The sequence below is a fragment of the Schistocerca gregaria genome, chromosome 2 (assembly GCF_023897955.1).
Source record: "Schistocerca gregaria isolate iqSchGreg1 chromosome 2, iqSchGreg1.2, whole genome shotgun sequence".
Taxonomy (NCBI): domain Eukaryota; kingdom Metazoa; phylum Arthropoda; class Insecta; order Orthoptera; family Acrididae; genus Schistocerca; species Schistocerca gregaria.
This window is the reverse complement of record NC_064921.1, coordinates 238018336-238041374: the sequence shown is the minus strand read 5'-3', so window position 1 is coordinate 238041374 and position 23039 is coordinate 238018336. Positions and strand designations below refer to the sequence as shown.

The 23039-nt window shown below is 43.3% G+C and overlaps 1 protein-coding gene across 1 annotated transcript in view; it reads left to right on the top strand.

Annotated features, from left to right (window-relative positions):
• Positions 1–23039, top strand: part of LOC126336767 (suppressor of lurcher protein 1-like) — a 4187167-nt gene that overhangs the window by 2425397 nt on the left and 1738731 nt on the right. The window contains exon 6 of the mRNA XM_050000778.1: positions 6364–6520. Within this exon, the coding sequence (XP_049856735.1) occupies positions 6364–6520 (157 nt within the window). The remainder of the gene's footprint in view (positions 1–6363; positions 6521–23039) is intronic.

Here is a 23039-nt window from a genome sequence, read left to right as displayed (position 1 = left end):
GTATGCTCGGCTAGTCTGAACGTTATAAAATCTGAGAATGAAAACTCGGACGGTGTCATTATTAAGTCTACTACTAGTAAGTTATCAGAACATCAAGCACTCATAGTACAAGCTGACAAGAGTAAGTCAGTGGTAGTTATCTTAGAGGCGGCCTACAGAAGTAAATTTGAAATATTTTTTTAGCAGAATAAAATAACAATGAAAATTTAACTTCTTTGATCCACTGTCACTGATATTTTTGGGCTTCTGTCGAAAACGGATGCTATTTTGTTATCCTACTTTCACCTAGCAGTTTTAGGTGTCTGTCGAACAAAAGTCATCTATTATTCACTGTGTTTGGTATTGGTTCTATTTCTTAATAAGTTTCTTTATTACTTCTTTATTTCCGTTTTGCGTTTTTATATTTTGGCCCCAAACTTTTCCTAATTATTTTTGTTCCCTTCTTTTCCTGTTCACTAATTGTTTAGCTGTATTTAACGTAAGGCATTCTGAAGCGTAAAGGCAGTCTGCTTTAATGACGGTATCGTAGTGCCAGAGTTTCGCGTATATGTAAATAAAACTCTTCTTTTACAGGCTTTCGTAAGCAGGAAAGTCACTTCCATCTTCTTTGTTCTTGTTAAACTGACTTCATTGTCTGAAACATTTGTTTGTGTTATTTTACCTAGATGTTTTGTAGACATTTTATTGTTCCATTATCAGTTTCCATGTATTTCGGTGCCTCCTTCGCATCTGCCATATATTCTTTTTTTTTTAAAAAAAAGATTAACATAGGCCGGATATTTTAAGCTGTCTCTTGAAGGGTATTTATCTACATCATATCATATTTTACAGATTCAGCTATGATGGAGAGATCGTCTGCAAAAGCCAAACAATAAAAACTCATACTATCCCCTTTTCCCACAATTCCTCCGTCTTCTGGTATTTTCCTCCATTCCCTAGTTACCGCTTCTAGTGCGCAGTTGAACAGCAGTGGGGACAATCCATCTCCTTGTCTTGTCTTGTCTTGTCTTATCTCATCCCAAAGTTGATGTCAAAAGTTTTGGAGGTTCCACCAAAAAATTTAATTTTGAGTTTTGTATTTGTTAGTCTGTCGTTCATGATTTCGGCTGATTTTTTTCAGCTCCAAACTCTTTTAATGTGTTGATCAGTGTTACGCTATCAGTCGAGTCTTATGATTTTTGTAATGTCTCCAAATTTTATATAAATGCTTCTGGATCTCACTCTTCTGCACCTGATTCTAAATTTCACTTTTAAAATGTGTTTCAAAAGGTGTCGTCCTTTTCTTAAGCGTCTTTAGTACTCTGCTGATTGCTGATCCAACCTATTTTCTAATTCCTTTGAAAGAATTTTGTAGCACACTGGAAGGAGGGACTTAGTTTACTTTTTCGTGTCCGGAAACTACAATTTCTTTGCCCAGTATTGGGCAGTGTCCAATGCTTCTTCTTTAGCCAGTCATAGACCGTCGAGGGTGCATCTGTGGGGGCAGGCAGGGCATTCTAGGAAATGTTCCATATCCTGTCGAGTGCCCCAGTCGCATTTGTCGCCATTTTCGTCCAACAAACCCCATTTGATCAGATTAGATTTCACAGGAGCCACCCCAGTTCTGATGCGGTTAAGCATTCTCCAGGTTTTCCAATCACCAGAAACGCCGCTTGGTATGTCATCTCTTAGTGGATAGTAGATGGGGGGCTCACCTAAGGCGCAACTTAGGAAACGGCGGCTGGATTTGACTCAGCTTGGGCCACACTCTAGGCCAAATATTGAGTGACGGGCATCAAAGGTTTGTTTTTGCTTCTCGTTATGTTCATGGGCTTTCCTACGTGAGTCAGGGTTTGTGAAACCTGAGACCCAGTGAATATTTTCTATGGGGGTTGGTTTCATGCAGCCTGTCACTATCCTGCATGTTTTATTCAAGATAATATCTACCTTTTCTGCGTGGGCGGATCTGCACCATACCGGGCAGGCATATTCGGCAGTTGAGAAGCACAAAGCTCTCTCATGCATTACGAAGAACTGTCTATTTTGGAGCAGGGATTCGATTATCTTGACTAGGTGGAAGTCTTTCAAGGTCTCGTAGGTTTTATGCAGTAGTGTCCAGTGATCTACTGTATCATAGGCGGAACTTAGGTCGACTAGTGCCAGCCCGGTGATTAGTTTATTCTCAAACCCATCCTCGATATGTTCCGTCAATGCCAGAATTTGATTGGTACAGGACTTCCCAGGTCTAAAACCTGCTTGGTGTGGAATTAGCTTCGAGTCAATGATCTTCTCTATTCTGTTGAGGATCAACCTTTCAAAGAGCTTAAAAAGGTGGCAGAGAAGGGTTATGGATCGATAGCTCTTCGGAGACTGCGGGTCCTTCCCGGGTTTAAGGAGAGCCACCACTTTTGACTTCCTCCACAGTTTCGGGATTTGAAAGGTTTCACGGCCAGTCCCTGGCGCCAAGGCCGAAGTTTTTAATCTGTTCCACGCAAATATCATCAAACCCAGCGGCTTTCCCATCCTTCATGATATTTATGCCATTGTTCAACTCTCTCGTGGTAAATGGTTTCTGGAAGATGGTGTTTTCCGTTGGCAGTAGACGTGCGATTTTAGTTTTCTAACGTTTGGAGTTCAACTTGCCGTTTAGGAGTTGGTTGGCCACCTGGTTTGGAGTTACAAAAATGGGTTCAAATCGGTCTGAGCACTATGCGACTTATATTCTGAGGTCATCAGTCGCCTAGAACTTAGAACTAATTAAACCTAACTAACCTAAGGACATCACACACATCCATGCCCGAGGCAGGATTCGAACCTGCGACCGTAACGGTCGCTCGGCTCCAAACTGTAGCGCCCAGAACCGCACGGCCCCTCCGGCCGGCGGAGTTACATTGGCCGGGACCTTGCTTAAACTTGGGTCACCATCCAGTTTTTTAATTAGGTTCCAGGCTATTTTGCTACTGTGGAACATATCCATTCTTTATGGTTTGCTATCTACTTCCTTTCGCGTGCCTCGCTGAATGCTGACATCAAAGCTGTGCAGCAGGTGATGGTTTCGTCGATGAATGGGTCTTCCGCGAACAATACTTGATACTTCTCCAGGATGTCCTTTGAGGCATTTGAGAGCCCTGGGATATAGTGTTGTCTACAGCCCCTAGGAATATAGCGTCTAGATATCTTTCACAATGTCTCAACAAAGGTACGATAATTATTTCATGGTGGGGTCAGACTAGCTAATTCCTCATCCAGCGCTTGGGAATATTCTGACCACGTAGCCTTTTTAAAGTTGAATCTCCCACGGAAAGGTATTTTGGTTGTTTTGATTGTTGAGTAGACTTGGATTCCAGTAGGTCGATGTTGTGTCTTTGGGATTGCATCATGCACTCCTTTGCAGCAGGTGTCGTAGATGCTCCGGCTGACGAAGCAAATATGGGGTATGTAACCTCGCTTCCAAATTTTGCTGTTGAAGGAGCAGGGGAGCTTGGGGTCGTGGAGAAGTGAGAGGTTATTGGCCTCAGCCCATTGTTCTAGCAGCTGACCATTGGCGTCTGTCTCGCCGTAGCCCCAGGTGGTGCTGTGGTTGTTAAAGTGGCCCACAACGAAGTGTGTCCTTTGGTTGTTGAAGCTTTCTGGCGTTGAAATGTGAAAGTTCTGGTCGGGGGGTTTACATATGGAGCATATTGTAAATGATCCACTCTCTATGGCTAACACTTCAATGTTGTTGGTGGTTGTCTTACTCGTGGAAGAGAGCAGCATCTTAGGTCTGGTAAATATTGTACTCCCATACCTTCTGTGAGGTGCTTCCACTGCCAAGCGCATTCCTTGGATATTGGGTCGGTTTGCTGTTTCATCTCTATACGTTTCCTGTAGGCACAGTACGTCCCACTTTTCTGATTGGCATAGTTGCGATATTACATCCTCTTTGTTCTTGGTGATTCGACGTTCAGGCTGACGATCGTCAGGGCTGGCCCTGAAGAGTACCTGTTTTTGTTTTTGGCTTTTGATTGCATTGGTTTCCGGTGGTGGAAGGTTTGCCGTTATCCGACTTGGCAGCGTTTCCGGGGAGCGCCGGCATTCTACTTTCTTCTATGTAGCATGTAAGTAAAATGCACACGTGGAGGCAACTTCCTTGCTCCCCGGAAGGAGAGAAATTCCTGTGTAGCAGTTGGGGTCAGTTATATTTCCTTTTTTTGTTGTTTGCATAAATTAATGGTGTTTTCAAATCTTTTGGTATAACTTTCTTTTCGTAAAGTTCTTGAAAGATTCCATATAGCTTCTCGACCGTTCTACAGCCTGCCATTTTCCATACTTCAGCATTTACTGAATCTTGATTCTTCAAATCTTTAATGATATTTTGGAATTCATCCATGTTAGGACGTTATGAGTTTGTGTTAGTACATCCAGGATTTTGTTCTAGAAATTCTGCTCTTCGTACCTCACAATTTAGCAAGTTCTTGAAATATCTTGCATAGCTTGCTAATAATTCACGGTTTCCTTCGTAGTTTAGAGCTAATTTTCCCGCTTCATTTTGAAGCATAAATTATTACGTACCCAAGTACTTTTACAGCGTGCGGCAGGCAGTGCTGTGGTACTGAGGCCATTTAACTGTGCTTTTATTTATATACGATTTGCACCCGCGGCTGCACCGTTGATCCTTTGACAATATAACATGTTACCTACAACCTCGAAATGTGAGTTTGACGTGCAGTATATTCAGCTAACATGAGCAGAACAATTCCCCGAAAAAGATTCTGAGAGCCTCTTACAGAGCTGTATTTTTTTTAGTGCAGTTTCTACATATTGCATACTTTCCAGGACATGATAAAAGATTTACATTTTATACATACTGCATCCACTGGTGCAAGTGAAAAAGAAACCACACACCTTAAAATTAGCAGCACTGTCTGACTCATTCACTGCAGAGCCTAAACACTACTATACATACGACTAATTGACGTTCCGTTTGATACTTAGTAGGCAGTATGTTTCGTTATGTATCTCATTGCGAAAGATCGCTGTTGTCAAACCTTAAAGTGAGATGCGTAATAAGTGGGTTTCGTCATGCCTAGAAATGTCTCCAAACAAGCTCAGATCGGTGCTTCCTTAAAAGAAAATACACAGGAGCTACTTTGCTTATTACACACGTACCGATTCTGTAATCTTGCGCAGTAGGTATTGCTAAACTAGCGGACACTACAGCTCCTCACATTAGTTGAGCCACGTCGTGTACAGCGGTGTTCGTGGGCCAAGCTGCTCTTTAAGAGTGGTGTGAACGTTAAAACATTCCTGAAGCCAAGATCGCATAAATATTTCTTTAAACCGGTTTCGACGGACTTTGCTGTCATCTTCAGGTCAGATGAGTTGAAACTGGTTGTTGAAAAGAAAGAAATATTTATGCTATCTAGACTATAGGGGTTTTTTACCTAGTGCAACAGATTTTTCAACATCTACATCTACATTTATACTCCGCAAGCCACCCAACGGTGTGTGGCGGAGGGAACTTTACCTGCCACTGTCATTACCTCCCTTTCCTGTTCCAGACGCGTGTGGTTCATGATAGAACGACTGCCTGAAAACCTTCGTGCGCACTCGAATCTCTCTAATTTTATATTTCGTGACCTCCTCAGGAGGTATAAGTAGGAGGAAGCAATATCTTCGATACCTCATCTAGAAACGCACCCTGTCGAAACCTAGACAGCAAGCTACACCACGATGCAGAGCGCCTCTCTTGCAGAGTCTGCCACTTGAGTTAGCTAAACCTCTCCGCAACGCTATCACGCTTACCAAATAACAATGTGACGAAATGCGCCGCTCTTCTTTCGATCTCCTCTATCTCCTCTGTCAACCCGACCTGGTACGGATCCCACACTGATGAGCAATACTCAAGTATAGGTCAAACGAGTGTTTTGTAAGCCACCTCCTTTGTTGACGGACTGAATTTTCTAAGGAATCTCCCAATGAATCTCAGCTTGGCAGCAGCCTTACCAACAATTAATTTTACATGATCATTCCACTTCAAATCGTTCCGTACCCATAGTCTCAGATATCTTACAGAAGTAACTGCTACCAGTGTTTGTTCCGCTATCGCCGGCCGGAGTGGCTGAGCGGCTCTAGGCGCTACAGTGTGGAACCGCGCGATCGCTACGGTCGCAGGTTCGAATTCTGCCTCGGGTATGAATGTGTGTGATGTCCTTAGTTAGGTTTAAGTAGTTCTAAGTTCTAGGGGACTGATGACCTCAGAAGTTAAGTCCCATAGAGCTCAGAGCCATTTGAACCATTTGTTCCGCTATCATATAATCATACAGTAAAGGATCCTCCTTTCTATGTATTCGCAATACATCACATTGGAGGAAGTTCAGTTTCGCTGCGGTTGCGCTGTTGCAGGGCTGTTCAAGTCGTCGGGGCGGCCGCTGAGGGGAACGCGCTGCGACCAGCTGTTCGTCAGCAGCCGCTCCTCGCCGGCGCACGGCCGCTTCTACTCGCCCAACTTTCCGTCCAGCTACCCCACCAACACCACCTGCAAGTATTCTTTCCGAGCGAGGTGAGTAGCCTACTTTTCCGTCTCGTGCCCGTCGCCTTGCAAAGCTATCGTTCCTTACGAATTTTTATCACCTGTTCTAAATCAATATGTGCGTCTACGTACACACTCCGTAAACCACAATACGATGCATGCAGAGGTCATATTTTCCACTCTTAACCCAAGCTCGATCCCACTAGGCATTCTTGAGTGGAAAGCTGTTGAATTATTGCATCTACATTCCCCCACCCCACCCCCCCCCACCCTCCATAAACCAAGGAACCTGCCGCTGGCAGGGAGGCTTGCGTGCCTCAGCGATACAGATAGCCGCACCGTAGGTACAACCACAACGGAGGAGGATCTGTTGAGAGGCCAGACAAACGTGTGGTTCCTGAAGAGGGGCAGCAGCCTTTTCAGTAGTTGCAGGGGCAACAGTCTGGATGATTGACTGATCTGGTCTTGTAACAATAACCAAAACGGCCTTGCTGTGCTGGTACTGCGAACGGCTGAAAACAAGGGGAAACTACAGCCGTAATTTTTCCCGAGGACATGCAGCTTTACTGTATGATTAAATGATGATGTCGTCCTCTTGGGTAAAATATTCCGGAGGTAAAATAGTCCCCCATTCGGATCTCCGGGAGGGGACTACTCAAGAGGATGCCGTTATCAGGAGAAAGAAAGCTGGCGTTCTACGGATCGGAGCGTGGAATGTTAGATCCCTTAATCGGGCAGGTAGGTTAGGAAATTTAAAAAAGGGAAGTGGATAGGTTAAAGTTAGATATAATGGGAATTAGTGAATTTCGGTGGCAGGAGGAAGAAGACTTCTGGTCAGGCGACTACAGGGATAAGTTTGTGGCACAACTTGACCAGAAGAAGGGATCGGTTGGTAGGACATGTTCTGAGGCATCAAGGGATCACCAATTTAGTATTGGAGGACAGCGTGGAGGGTAAAAATCGTAGAGGGAGACCAAGAGATGAATGCGCTAAGCAGATTCAAAAGGATGTAGGTTGCAGTAGGTACTGGGAGATGAAGAAGCCTGCACAGGATAGAGTCGCATGGAGAGCTGTATCAAACCAGTCTCAGGACTGAAGACCACAACAACAACAACAGTACCTTACCAACCACTTGTTTCAATAACCAAATGAGCACCCAGAACGGAAATCCCTCTTGGCCACTAAGGCACACAGCAATTGCAGATATGCAAGGCTGAAGGATATACCAGTTTCTCAGCGTTTTAAGACGATTATCATCCACGCCCTTCTACGCAGATGAGTTACAGTCGCTAATAACGGACAATGTCGTAATAATTGAAGCATCATCTCCGTGGAGTTCAACGCCTACTTTTGCAACCTTGCCGTAAATGGTAAACATCGTCAATAGCCTCCTTAGATTCAGAACTGTCAAGACGAACAGGTGCGTCAGACTGGAGCCTCGCCAGTTACCTCAAAAGCTGCTAGACAGAACTGCGCAACAACGAAATCCACATTAACAAATGACGAGAAAAATCTGCAACAACATCAAAGGTGTCCACAGCTGTCTGGCTAATGTTCAAATATGTGTGAAATCTGACGGGACTTCACTGCTAAAATCATCAGTCCCTAAACTTACACACTGGTTGGTTTGGTTTGGTTGTTTGGGGCAGGAGACCAGACTGCAAGGTCATCGGTCTCATCGGATTAGGGAAGGACGGTGAAGGAAGTCGGCCGTGCCCTTTGAAAGGAACCATCCCGGCATTTGTCTGGAGCGATTTAGGGAAATCACGGAAATCCTAATTTAGGATGCGTGGACGCGGGATTGAACCGTCATCCTCCCGAATACGAGTCCAGTGTCTAACCACTGCGCCACCTCGCTCGGTAAAGCTTACACACTACTTAACCTAAATTATCCTATGGACAAACACACACACACCCATGCCCGAAGGATGACTCGAACCTCCGCCGGGGCCAGCCGCACAGCCCATTACTGCAGCGTTTGAGACCGCTCGGCTAATCCCGCGCGGGTGCAGCACTTAAAACCCACGAAAATGCAGTCAACAACTGCAACAACACTAGTGTATTCGACAGCCACCCACATGATCTGAGCAGCACCTAAAACCACTGGCAGATTTAAACAACAAACTGCTACAAAGCCCATGGACACATTGGCTTCCCCCCCCCCCCCCCCCTCCCCCATGAACCATGGACCTTGTCGTTGGTGGAGAGGCTTGCGTGACTCAGCGATACAGATGTCCGTACCGTAGGTGCAACCACAACGGAGGGATATCTGTTGAGAGGCCAGACAAACATGTGGTTCCTGATGAGGGGCAGCAACCTTTTCAGTAGTTGCAAGGGCAACAATCTGGATGATTGTCTGATGTGGCCTTGTAACAATAACCAAAACAGTCTTGCTGTGCTGGTACTGCGAACGGCTGACAGCAAGGGGAAACTACGGCCGTAATTTTTCCCGAGGGCATGCAGCTTTACTGTATGATTAAATGATGATGGCGTCCTCTTGGGTAAAATATTCCGGAGGTAAAATAGTCCCCCATACAGATCTCCGGGCTGGGTCTACTCAAGAGGATGCCGTTATCAGGAGAAAGAAAGCTGGCGTTCTACGGATCGGAGCGTGGAATGTTAGATCCCTTAATCGGGCAGGTAGGTTAGGAAATTTAAAAAAGGGAAGTGGATAGGTTAAAGTTAGATATAATGGGAATTAGTGAATTTCGGTGGCAGGAGGAAGAAGACTTCTGGTCAGGCGACTACAGGGATAAGTTTGTGGCACAACTTGACCAGAAGAAGGGATCGGTTGGTAGGACATGTTCTGAGGCATCAAGGGATCACCAATTTAGTATTGGAGGACAGCGTGGAGGGTAAAAATCGTAGAGGGAGACCAAGAGATGAATACGCTAAGCAGATTCAGAAGGATGTAGGTTGCAGTAGGTACTGGGAGATGAAGAAGCTTGCAAGGGATAGAGTCGCATGGAGAGCTGTATCAAACCAGTCTCAGGACTGAAGACCACAACAACAACAACAGTACCTTACCAACCACTTGTTTCAACAACCAAATGAGCACCCACATCGGAAATCCCTCTTGGCCACTAAGGCACACAGCAATTGCATATATATGCAACGCCGAAGGATATACCAGTTTCTCAGCGTTTTAAGACGATTATCATCCACGCCCTTCTACGCAGACAAGTTATAGTCGCTAATAACGGACAATGTCGTAATAATTGAAGCATCATCTCCGTGGAGTTCAACGCTTACTTTTGCAACCTTACCGTAAATAGTAAACATCGTCAATAGCCTCCTTAGATTCAGAACTGTCAAGACGAACAGGAGCGTCAGACTGGAGCCTCGCCAATTACCTCAAAAGCTGCTAGACAGAACTGCGCAGCAACGAAATCCACATTAACAAATGACGAGGAAAATCTGCAACAACATTAAAGGTGTCCACAGCTGTCTGGCTAATGTGTGCAGCACTTAAAAAATGTTCAAATATGTGTGAAATCTGACGGGACTTAACTGCTAAGATCATCAGTCCCTAAGCTTACACACTGGTTGGTTTGGTTTGGTTGTTTGGGGAAGGAAACCTGACAGCAAGGTCATCGGTCTCATCGGATTAGGGGAGGACGAGGAAGGAAGTGGGCCGTGCCCTTTGAAAGGAACCATCCCGGCATTTGCCTGGAGCGATTTGGGGAAATCACGGAAATCCTAATTTAGGATGGGTGGACGCGGGATTGAACCGTCGTCCTCCCGAATGCGAGTCCAGTGTCTAACCACTGCGCCACCTCGCTCGGTAAAGCTTACACACTACTTAACCTAAATTATCCTAAGGACAAACACACACACAACCATGCCCGAAGGAGGACTCGAACCTCCGCCGGGGCCAGCCGCACAGCCCATTACTGCAGCGTTTTTAGACCGCTCGGCTAATCCCGCGCAGGTGCAGCACTTAAAACCCACGAAAATTCAGTCAACAACTGCAACAACACTAGTGTATTCGACAGCCACCCACATGATCTGAGCAGCACCTAAAGCCACTGTCAAATTTAAACAACAAACTGCTACAAAGCCCATGGATACATTGGCTTCCCAGCTGATCTGTGCAGCACTTATAACCACACGGGAATTAAATGACAACGGCAAAAACGTTAACGAATTCAATAAGCGCCCAGCGTATCCTCGCAACACTTAAAACCGCATAAACATTTGAGCACAAATACGTGCCACTCAAGAAAACCGTCAAAGAATCCCCTTCAAGGATCGGAAAAGTAAGGCAGCACAACCCACCAAAGCACACTCGCCAACAACATTCCGCCTCCGTGCCGCCGCCGAAACTCCACACGCCTGCTGCCCTACGTAAAAGACATAGACTATAAATATGTATCGAGTGAGCATAGCCTACTTGCGCATGTTCTCAACATGGAACCGGGCTAGGCACGTGGTACTGGGACCTAGCTGCTTGTCTGCAGTTTGTGGTAGCAGCAAACCTTTAATATTACTCGTATTCACCTGCTTTTGCATGCGTCTCTACACGTTTCAGCAGTAATAACATCCTTGGTGCAGTATTTTTGTCGCTACGGATGTAAAGAGAAGTACGTGAAAGGAGAACCAGTTACTTTTCATAGGTACGCACAACGAATCTTTAATAGTGAATATCATTAGGATGTGAGGCGCTTTATATGTTTAATAATATCTAGACGCGCTATTATAATGTCTTGTATTGTAGAGCAAATTTCTGCGACTTTTTTTTGCCCATGTGTTTACGAGAGAAATGCTATATAAATTTGCAAGTTCGTTTAAGCTGCCGGCTAGTGTTTACGCATTTTTGCTGTGTTCATCTGCAGATAAAATTTATATAAGCCAGTGTGTCTAATTTCCTCCAGTTTGTTCAGGTCATCAAGCCCTTGTGTGTATCTAACTACTTCTGCATGAGACGGTTTCCTACATTATATTATTTTTGTATTTTAGCTTCTCGAAACGTGAACTGAGTGTCAAAATATGGCGCCACATAAAAAGAAAGAACTTCGTCTCTACAAAATAATCAAAAGTGTGCTCTAAACACTTCGCTGAAGAACGATTTTAAAGGGAGTAATTAGAGCGGAGGTTCGGCAACATGACTAAGTGCAACAGAAAAGCTAAAAAGGTATTTTGCTGTGACTTCTTTTCCAGTACCCGAAGAAACGTAAGTAAAGTGGAACTGAGCTATAATGCTATGGCAAAAAATCACAGTACCCTTGCTCTTCAAAGCTTTAAAACTATTTCAGTTCCAGATACTAAATTGTTAAGATGTCTTATAAAACGCATACACAAAGTTTCAGGATACTTCTGAAGATGATCTGTCTGTTCTAGCGAAGTGATAACACTCAACATACGCTAAGCGCTATACGGACTAACATGCGCTGTTCCAATACCACGTGACTTGAGCAGCAGAAGATATTGCGGACGACAGATTTCTCATTTAGCGCATCCGAACGCTCACTTCATAGATATGTATACTCTAGGGCAAGAGAGCACTGCATACTTACCATGTGTGTTACTGATGGAACCAGCGACGCTTTCAAACTAAACCTCTAGATGACCCGAACCGAAAGGCGAGAGATACGCCCGCGGCAAGTGCCATGCGACACACACTGCTAATCATTCCCGTTCCTGTTCCATTGGCATACGGAGCGAGGGAAAGGACTGCCCGGATGCTTCCTGACGAGAAACGGTTTCTCTTATCTTCGCACTTATTACTCGAGACATATGGTGATGACAGTACGATTGTCCTCCAGTCGGGGGCAAATTCCATGTTTTTTTTTCGAGTACTGTTCCGAAAAATTAACGTCGCCTTCCGTCCAGTGATTTCCACTCAAGTTCGCGGAACATTTCCCTAACATTCACTTGTTGATCGGACCCTACCGGTAACGTATTTTGCAGCACCATTCTGAATTGCTTCGATGGCTTCCTGTAATCTGACCTGGTAGGGATCCCAAACACTCCACAGTACTCAAGAATGCGCCGTACAAATGTTTTTTTACGCGGTTTCCTTAAAAGCATTATTGACTAACATCAACTCATGATTTCCAGTCCCCAAGGTACCTAACGCTCACGGCCGTTACAATATGTATATAAAGGACACCAGATTTACGCTACTGGTACCACTCTTATATCACTGGCGTGAAATGTGAATAGACATAATCTTTCAGATGTAGAAACACTGGTATCAACTTTCGTTTATGTCGCACAACCCCTCCTTGGTGTTGCGATTAATTTCCGTCAGTAAACATACACTCTAATCGGTGCAGTCTAATTCTCTCGATATTAAGAGGAAAGAATATGTTGATCACAGGAAGCACCTGTGTTCAGTTCGTCTTCAGCTGACACCAGTCACTCGATATGTAGGGAAGATTAACGCATAAACAGTGGCTTGATTGGTACCTATAGGAGGATTGATTACTATCCTACAGGACGTGTGCAACGAAAAACTTCAGCACTATTAAATTTTTCCTCCTTACCGCAAGAGACCATCAAGAGGTTAAGACCACATGGTTGTGTACCTCCAAGACTGTATGGCCTTGCAAAGATTCATAAAGAGGGTCTTCCTCTGCGTCCAATAGTGAGCAACATTGCAGCCCCTACATATGATTTAGCTACACATCTCGCTTCCTTACTGAGACCTTTCGTAGGCAAGTGCTCACATCACATACGAAACTCAGCTGATTTTATCAATAGACTGGGGGCTCTTCGACTTAGCAGTGTAGACCTTCTAGTAAGTTTTGATGTGGTCTCACTTTTTACAAAAGTTCCGCTTGCAGATTCTTTGACACTGATTGGTAACATCTTTCCTGTTGGTATCACTGCTTTGTTCAGGCACGCTCTTTCCTCAACTTATTTTATGTTTAATCAAGAGAATTTTGAGCAGACTGACGGTGTCGCCATGGGTAGTCCCCTGTCTCCTTTGGTGGCGAACTTTTTATGGAGGATTTTGAAGAGAGAGCGCTTGAATCAGCTGCCCTGAAGCCCACAGTTTTTTGGCGGTATGTGGATGACACTTTCATAGTGTGGCCTCATGGAGAAGATAAATTAATGGAGTTTCTACATCACCTCAACTCCATTCATAGCAACATCCTGTTCACCATGGAAATAGCGAAAGATGGTTTTTTGCCTTTCTTGGGTGTCCTTGTTCGAAGGAAGAATGTTGGTTCCCTAGGGCATTCTGTTTACCGGAAACCCACTCACACTGATTTGTACCTGCAAGCATCGAGTTGCCATCACCCATGCAAACCATGAGTTTGCTTAAAACACTTGTTCATAGAGCTCATACTGTCTCAGAGCTAGATAGCTTACCTCAAGAACTGGCCCATCTAAAGACTGTATTCAGCGAAAATGGGTATTCCATCCGGCAGATTAACAAAGCACTAACAGTTAAAACTAAGAAGCAGGAAGTGAATAAAGAGAAGAACATGCCGGAACAATTTTTAGCTTTTCTTCCTTTCGTTGGCAACACTTCGTTTAAAATAGCAAGAATCCTCCAAAAATTTCAGGTAAAACTGGTTTTCCGCCCACCATCGAAGATTGCGGACCTTGTGGGATCAGTTAAGGACAATCTGTTACTACGAAAGACCGGAATTTACAAGATGCCGTGCCAATGTGGTATGGCTTACATAGGCACTGCGAAAGAACGCTGCACTGAACATCAACGTTACACCCGCCTTTTGTAGCCAAGCAAGTCCGCTATTGGTGAACATTGTATTTCTACTGGACATTCAATGGAGTATGAGAAAACAATGATTTTGTCCACAGAAACGTATTTCTGGGGCACCATTATTATCCGTAGAAATACTGGCGGAAAATCTGTTAAACCGTGACAGCGGCTACCAGCTGGACAGTGCATGGAATCCCATCATCTCCACGATTTGCTCAAATCGAAGACGACAGAGTGCGTCGACGGCCGTGGCAAACCGCCCGCGAAGGCGCTGCGGCGGGCAGTGTGATTCAACTATCCAAGTATTCGACGCATGCACAGAATAGTTACAGTACGGTATATATTGTGGAACGGAGGACGGTTTCGCCAGTCTGCGACGGCTCACCTGAAGATGACTGGCAAGTGCCCAGTTGAAATATCGTGCGAAGTATTGAACGACGACCGGCTGCAAGCCCGAAATTTGTTTGAACAGTGGCTTGCTTGTCAGTGGCTTGCTTGTACCCATCCCAGTTTAAAACACTTCGAAGTTAATGGTATTTATCGTCAGTGGTCTGTTTATACAGTGTCCGTATCTTAAACAAGCATTGTCCTTCACACATGCATGCATGTCTGAAATACATTGTGTTGTGAAGGCAGAGACTCCTTATAAACACAGGCATAGTAATCATCAATGATGTATACAAGCCTCGGCAATATAATATTTGTCTCGCTGCATGGGATCACGAATTGTGCGAGGATAAGGGTGGTGACTTGGTGACGTATGAATGTTTGGATCGCTCCTGGAGGCGTGCTCGGAAAACCGAAGCGGTTAAGGCGACCGCTCGCGATAAGCGGGCAATACCGGTTCGAGTACCAGCCCAACACAAATTTTCATGTACTCCGTAGAGCTGACGTCAGTGTCATGTCGCAAAATCGGAAATAATTTCGTAAAATTGATGGTGCACCACGTACTCTACAAACATCTGTTGATTGGATTCAAAACTGTTACTTCGTGTAGCAGATCATCGTCATCACAGTGCTGCCACTGTGCTCAATTCACTCCTCGACAACGTGAGCCAAATTACCAGGTTCCTTATTTTGCCATCCACATTGCGCTCAGTGCCCAGTGTTCGTTTAGATGATTGCTAAACACCTCAAAAAGGGTATCCACACATGAATATGGTATAGCACTCATAGCACGTGCAGTGTTGGAGTTTGGTGGGTACCATTAAATCTACATCTACATCCATACTCCGCAAGCCACCTTACGGTGAGTATCTCTAACGGTTCTCCCTTCTATTATAGACTCGTATGGTTCGTGGAAAGAAAGATTGTAAGTATGCCTCTGTGTGGGCTCTAATTTTCCTGATATTATGCCCATGGTCTCTTCGCGAGATACACGTAGGAGGGAGCAATATACTGCTTGACTCCTCGGTGCAGGTATGTTCTCGAAACTTCAACAAAAGGCCGTACCGAGCTACTGAGCGTCTCTCCTGCAATGTCTTCCACTGCAGTTTATCTATCATCTCCGTAACGCTTTCGCGCTGCTCTCCGTTGGATCTTCTCTATCTCTTCTCTCAACCCTACTTGGTACGGATCCCACACTGGTCAGCAATATTCAAGCAGTGGGCGAACAAGTGTATTGTAACCCACTCCTTTGTTTTCGGATTGCATTTCCTTAGGATTCTTCCACTGAATCTCAGTCTGGCATCTGCTTTACCGACGATCAATTCTATATGATCATTCCATTTTAAATCACTCCTAATGCCTACTCCCAGATGAATTAATTGCTTCCAGCTACTGAACTGCTATAGTGTAGCTAAATGATAAAGGATCTTTGTTTCTGTGTATTCGCAGCACATTGCACTTGTCTACATTGAAATTCATTTGCCATTCCCTGCACCAAGCGTCAATTCGTTTCATATCCTCCTGCATTTCAGTACGATTTCCCATTGTTACAACCTCTCGATATACCACAGCATCATCCGCAAAAAGCCTCAGTAGACTTCCGATGTTATCGACAAGGTCATTTATTTATATTGTGAATAGCAACGGTCCTACGACACTCCCCTGCGGCACACCTGAAATCAATCTTACTTCGGAACTCTCCATTGAGAATGATATCCTGCGTTCTGCGAACTAATATCTCATCAGGTCTAGGGGCCTTTCCTCTTTTGAGTGATTTTAATTGTTTTTCTATCCCTTTGTCATCTATTTCGATATCTACCATTTTGTCATCTTTGGAAAAAGACATTTAGTATTTCGGCCTTTAGTCTGTCATCCTTTGTTCCATTGCCATTTTGGTCACAGAGTGTCTGGACATTGTGTTTTGATCCACATACCGCTTTGATATTAGACCAAAATTTCTTAGGATTTTCTGCCATGTCAGTACATTGAACTTTACTTTTGAATCCGTTGAACGCCTCTCGCATAGCCGTCCTCCCACTAGGCGCAGGCTGCCGAATTTTACGACGAAGGCATTTCCAAGCTCGTCCATCGCTACGATAAGTGCCTTAATTTAAATGGCAACTATATAGAAAAGTAGTATTTAAATGTGGCTTTCATCTGTATATAATAAAAACTTCCAATTCTTTATTTATTTTTAATTCCAAAACGTAACGTACTTTGTGGATAGCCCTCGTATTAACAGACAGAGTCCTGTATTAGGTAGTTTCACTTCCTTTAAAAGTCTTATTCTAATCCAAAGAAATATATGTAATCTGGACCATAAATGTCACATTATTGTGTCCAGAATAGTTCTCCATACTTACTGTGACTCTTGAAACTTTTGTGAAATCTTCTGTGGTATTGCGGTATTTTCTTCACAAGTGGGGGTAAGTGAGTTGTAGATCATCAACCAATAGAGTGATCGTCCAGTAGTTCAAGCCTTAGTACTGTATCAAGCTCAGGTATAAGCACTCTGCTGCTTACATACAGGCCAAATGACAATGCTAGAAACTACTACGTTCTACCAGTAACAAGAGAAGGAGTACATTTGTGTGATTATCTGGCAAGTAGGATATGCCATTTTGGAGCTGTCAAGCCAGTGCTTGAGAGATAATTCACGCTCTTTTCTTCTCCCGAGTCTGTCGGTCGGTTTCTGAGGTTACTAATATTCTGTTTGTGGTCCTTGCATGAAGCACAAGACATACGCTGCCTCCGGCTCCGATCTCCGATACTACAAGTAATGAATACTTTTTTTTTTTTTTTTGCTCAAGAAACACTGTAGGAGGTTGTGATAGTAGGTTTGATGAGGATAAACATAACGTTTACATTCGTATCCACGGACCTCAAAAACAGTACTCACGAATAATAGCGGAACTATCCTTTACAATAATAAGTGGTATAACTTTTCAAAACATGCTCCAGTTTCTTTCTCTGTGTAGCATGGAGACAATCTATTGCGTTAAATTCCTCAATTTTTGGTACCAGGTACGTTTGTGCTCTTGCTTCCAATGTGCTGCTGGCCAGTATCTATGAACTCTCCTCCAGAACTCATTTTAACCCACTGGGAAAATTGCCATTGCCCTTCACTGCAGTATCAGATCTATAGTGATTTCATGACAACCTACTATTACAAATAGTTGGTCATTAGGGATAACGATAACTACGTCATTGTCACTTAAAGAATCAGTCCTTGCTTAAAAATCGGTTGTCAGATCTTCTTAAATAGGAAACGTGTGTGGAAACATCACGTTCCCTGATTTCATCTACAACAGAGTTTGGATGTTCGAGAGTTCAGATTTGCCACAGACTGCTCTAAAAGCGTAGCTACTTTTCTCTCTTCACAAGTTCCTTTCACTAGTCTAGCCGATACAGCACTTTATTGCACCTGTGTCCAGAATTACTGTCACAGGTAACCCGTTAAGTATTGTTTTTATTGCGGACTGCACACATAGGAATCCTAGTCTTTCTTACAGTGTGCTTTTGGCACTGTAATTACTGAAATAAATACACCTACCAGAATTTTATGATATTTTCAATAAGGAATACTTTCTCAGACTGTAGCAGAAATTTCAACATCATCTTCAGCTTCATCCCCTCAGGCATGTGCAATAAATTACCTCCTCCTCAAATGGCCACGGCCACTTCGACATCACGTCAGGTGCTGTATCCGGCCTTGTCCTAAAGGACAGGTATATTGGTGTCACTACGGTGTCTAGTGTTGTCATTTGACGCACTGCTGTCAGTTTCCGTTTCCTTGATGTCGCTTGAAGGGAAGCGACAACAATCGTCACCATGATGACAGCTGTGGTGTTTCAGACTTCGTCTCACTGTCCATGTCCATATTAAAGGGCCCATTTCTTGGCTCTAGGTATCTGACATAGCTGTACAACACTGCATGTCTAAGTGACCGGGCCAAATATCTCACGAAATAAGCGTCAAACGAAAAAGCTACAAAGAACGAAACTTGTCTAGTTTGAAGGGGGAAACCAGATGGCGCTATGGTTGGCCCGTTATATGGCGCTGCCATAGGTCAAACGGATATCAACTTTGTTTTTGAAAATAGGAACCCACATTTTTATTACATATTCGTGTAATACGTAAAGAAATATGAATGTTTTAGTTGGACCACTTATTACGCTTTGTGATAGATGGTGCTATAATAGTCACAAACATATGGCTCACAATTTTAGACCACGCTGTTTAGCGCCCGTAAACCTCCAACACACACCCAAACACACAATTTTAGACGAACATTTGGTAACAGGTAGGTTTTTCAAATTAAAATACAGAACGTAGGTACGTTTGAACATTTAACTTCGGTTGTTCCAATGTGATACATGCACCTTTGTGAACTTATCATTTGTGAGAATGCATGCTGTTACAGCGTGATTACTTGTAAATACCACATTAATGCAATAAATTAGTTTTAATCTGCCAGGAAGTGTCAGAAATAAAGCACTTCGTATACGTCTAAAGTGTTGTTTTCCCTCTGGGGACTGAAATTCAGGGCATTTGTTTTTATTATATTCAGTGTCAGTGTACTGCATACTGACAAGTCGAAAATTTCCTTAGGCGTTCCATTTGCTCTATGTGGATGGAGTTCTCTTGTTTTGCCAGTGACTATAATATTTCTGTCGTCAACAAAGACAGATTCTTTCCCCAGAACTAACACTATACGGATGGTTATGGATGCATATCAGGAACAGTATTGGTCCTAATGTGCTACTCTGTGGAAACAACAAGAAACGAAGAAAACTAATACGCAACAGTGCACCCGTTGTTTCCCTGTACCACGGAGTACATTGTACAGACGCCTTTCTCCTCGTGTGCTTTGGATGTCCCAGACTACGTGGAAGTACTGCAATCCTTTTACTTGTGAGGCTTTACCATCTGTTATCAACTTCTGTCACGGCTTTGTCAGCAACATAGGAACATAGACATTTTCAAGCACAGTCTCATTGTTGCCGCAAGTATCATCACCTAAGACGAACGAACATATCGCTGACAGTAGACAGCATAAAAGTTTTTTATATTATCTGTGTTACAATGATGTTCTGTGTGCAACGCGTTCGTGTGTGTGTGTGTGTGGGGGGGGGGGGGGGGCGTAAACAGACGTATGAGCTAACACTAAGTAAACAGACGTATGAGCTAACACTAATTTCCTATAAATAGCTCCCATCTTTTATGTAAGTACGAGCTAGCTGAGTGGAGAAAGCTAAAGGCCAGTAAAGTCAGTCTAAAAAAAAATTTTTAGCTATAACTTCATACTTATTTCAGCTCTGTGTTATTTATACTTTTTGCCCCCTATCTGAAAAGTATGATTAAATAAGTTCCTTCTTCCAGTGATTCGAACTTGCGTACTATCACGAATATAGAAAGCCTTAGAAAGATTTAACATTGTATTTGCGACATTGTTGTCACCTGCATCAATACTTTTATCATTTCTACTAGGGCTCATTCAGCACTTCTACCACCTTCGAACACCAACTGTGATTACTTAGAAAGTTGTATGTATACTTTTTATGCCAGTTTGAAGTATTTTAGATGGCGTCTTCATAGTATAGCATTTTTTATGTTCAACATTGTAGTCAGACACGATGCCTCTCGTGCACTGCAATTAGACTTACTTTCGGGTGACGCAATAGGAGAGTCAAACACGACGGTTGTGGTAACAAATCGACCATTGAAGCCTTCAGCTGAGCACGGCATTTGCTGACCTCGTTACTGCTCGCACCGTTTATCAAACAGCTACTGCCTCGTTCCCAAACACTGACCTAGCACCGGGCAGTGGCTGCTGTCAAGTAGTTGAGTGGGGTGGGTGGCGCTGCTGCCAATTACGCGGCCAGTCTTCCAACGTCCCCTGACACGGCAGGCCAAATTCCCTTCAACAGTCCGTAACCGGGGCTTTCACTACGTTCTCTGCTGGTCTACTGCGTGAAATGTGGCACAACGGCTGTTATTCATTATCTTTGTTCTGCGTAAGCTTACATATTTTTCTAGCTTCTCCCCTATACACCCTTTTTGGAATTATCCTGCGTTGCTGATTCTCTTGCAGCGGAATGTGTGCTACCTTAAACTCAAATATTCGCCCCCTCTCTTGTTCACTACTTTTCCCCCTCAACACATTGTTTTAATCAAAAATTGCTTTTATGTCCTCTTGTGTCGTACCGGAGCTTCGGCAGTAATCGTATCTTTGACGCAAAAATTATGCTTCATTTTTACCATGAGTCAGTGCGGCCTTGCGTCATTAATACGCACATTTTCATACAAAAACGTCATTAGAAGAAGAAAATTCATGTAACAATTATCTCAGTAAGAACAATCTAAAAGCTACAACATGTGTTAAAAATGAATCCTTAACTGTATGGCCATAGTGTCCTTAGCCGCCCTACAAATATTAAACACAATAGGAATCTGTCATAGCAACAACTATAATAAATAATAATTCCGTGTTGTTCAATGACTTGGTGCAACTCATTGGATGCCACTTCGGCGAATTGCGTGTGCCTGACCTACCCCAGACATTAGCCAGGAAGAATCAGTGCCCAAATAATTACTAAAGAATGATGAGATATACTTGAAGTTCACTAAGGCTGTAGATACAGCAGAAAGGAATACTTCAGTAGGCAGGACAGTTCAAGTGGAATGGACTTCTCTAAAATGGGCCATCACAGAAGTTAGAAACAAAAACAGGTACAAAGAAGGTAACTGCGAAGAAACCATCGTAACAGAAGAAATGCTTCAGTTGATTGATGAACGGAGGAAGTACGAAAATGTTCCTGGAAACAGAAGTTCAAGTCGCTGAGGAATGAAATAAATAGTAAGTGCAGGGAAGCTAAGACCAAACAGCTGCATGAAAAACGTGAAGAAATTGAAAAAGAAATTCTTGTCAGAAGGACAGATTCAGCATACAGAAAGTCAAAACAATCTTCGGAGACATTAAAAGCAATGTTGGTAATATTAAGAGTGCAAATGTGATACCACTGTTAGATGCAGAAGAGAGCGCTGATAGGTGGAAAGAATGCCTCTATGAGGGGAAAGATTGGTCTGATGTGACAGAAGAAGAACCAGGAGTCGATTTAGAAGAGATAGGGGATCCAGTATTAGAATCAAGAATTTAAAACAGCTTTGGAGCACTTAAGATCAAATAAGGCAGAAGGGTAAATAACATTCCATCAGAATATAGAAAATAATTGGCGGGAAGTGGCAACAAAACGACTCTTCACGTTGGTGTGTAGAATGTATGAGTCTGGCTATATACTATCTTACTTTCGGAAAAATATCATCCACACAATTCCTAAGACTGCAAGAGCTGAGAATTATCGCACCGTCAGCTTATCAGCTCATCCATCCAAGTTGCTGACAAGAATAAAACAAAAAGAAAGGGAAAAATTGAGTATGTGCTAGATGACGATCAGTTTCGCTTTAGAAGAGGTAAAATCTGATGTTGCGGTTGATAATGGAAGCAAGACAAAAGAAAAATCAAGACACATTCGACAATGGAAACTGCTAGAAGATACAGGAAGAGTTGAGTAATATACAATATGTAGTTGAGCCAAGAGGGAATAATAGAGTGGACTACCAAGAACGAAGAGCTTGGATTGAAAAGGGCGCAAGGTAGGGATGTAGTCCTTCTCCCATACTGTTCAATCTGTACAGCGAAGAAGCAATGACGGAAATAAAAGAAAGGTTTAGGAGCGGAATTAAAATTCAAGGTGAAAGGATATGAACGATTCGATTCACTGATGATATTGCTATCCTGAGTGAAAGTGGAGAAGAATTACATGCTCTGCTGAATGGAATGAACAATCTAATGAGTACAGAATATGGATTTAGTGTAAATCGAAGAAAGACGAAAGTAATGATACGTAGCAGAAATGAGGACAAAGAGAAATTTAACATCAGGACTGATGGTCACGAAGTAGATGAAGTTAAAGAATACAACTACCTAAGCAGTGAAATAACCAACGGCGGACAGAGTAAGGAGGACATCAAAAGCAGAACAGCAATGGCAAAAAGGGCATTGCTGGCCAAGACACGTCTACTAGTATGAAACATAGGCCTTAATTTGAGGAAGAAATTTCTGAGGATGTACGTCTGGAGTACAGCATTATACGGTAGTGAAACATGGACTTTGGGAAAACCGGAACAGAAGAGAATCGAAGCATCTGAGATGTGGTGCTATAGACGAATGCTGAATATTAGGTGGACTGTTAAGATAAGGAATGAGGAGACTCTATGTAGAAACTGAGAGGAAAGGAATATGTGGAAAACACTGATAGTGAAAAGGGACAGGATGACAGTACATCTGCTAAGACATGAGGGAATGACTTCCATGTTACTAGAGGGAGCTGTAGAGGGCAAAAACTGTAGAGGAAGACAAAGATTGCAATACATCCATCATACAAATGAGGACGTAGGTTGCAAGTGGTACTCTGAGATGAA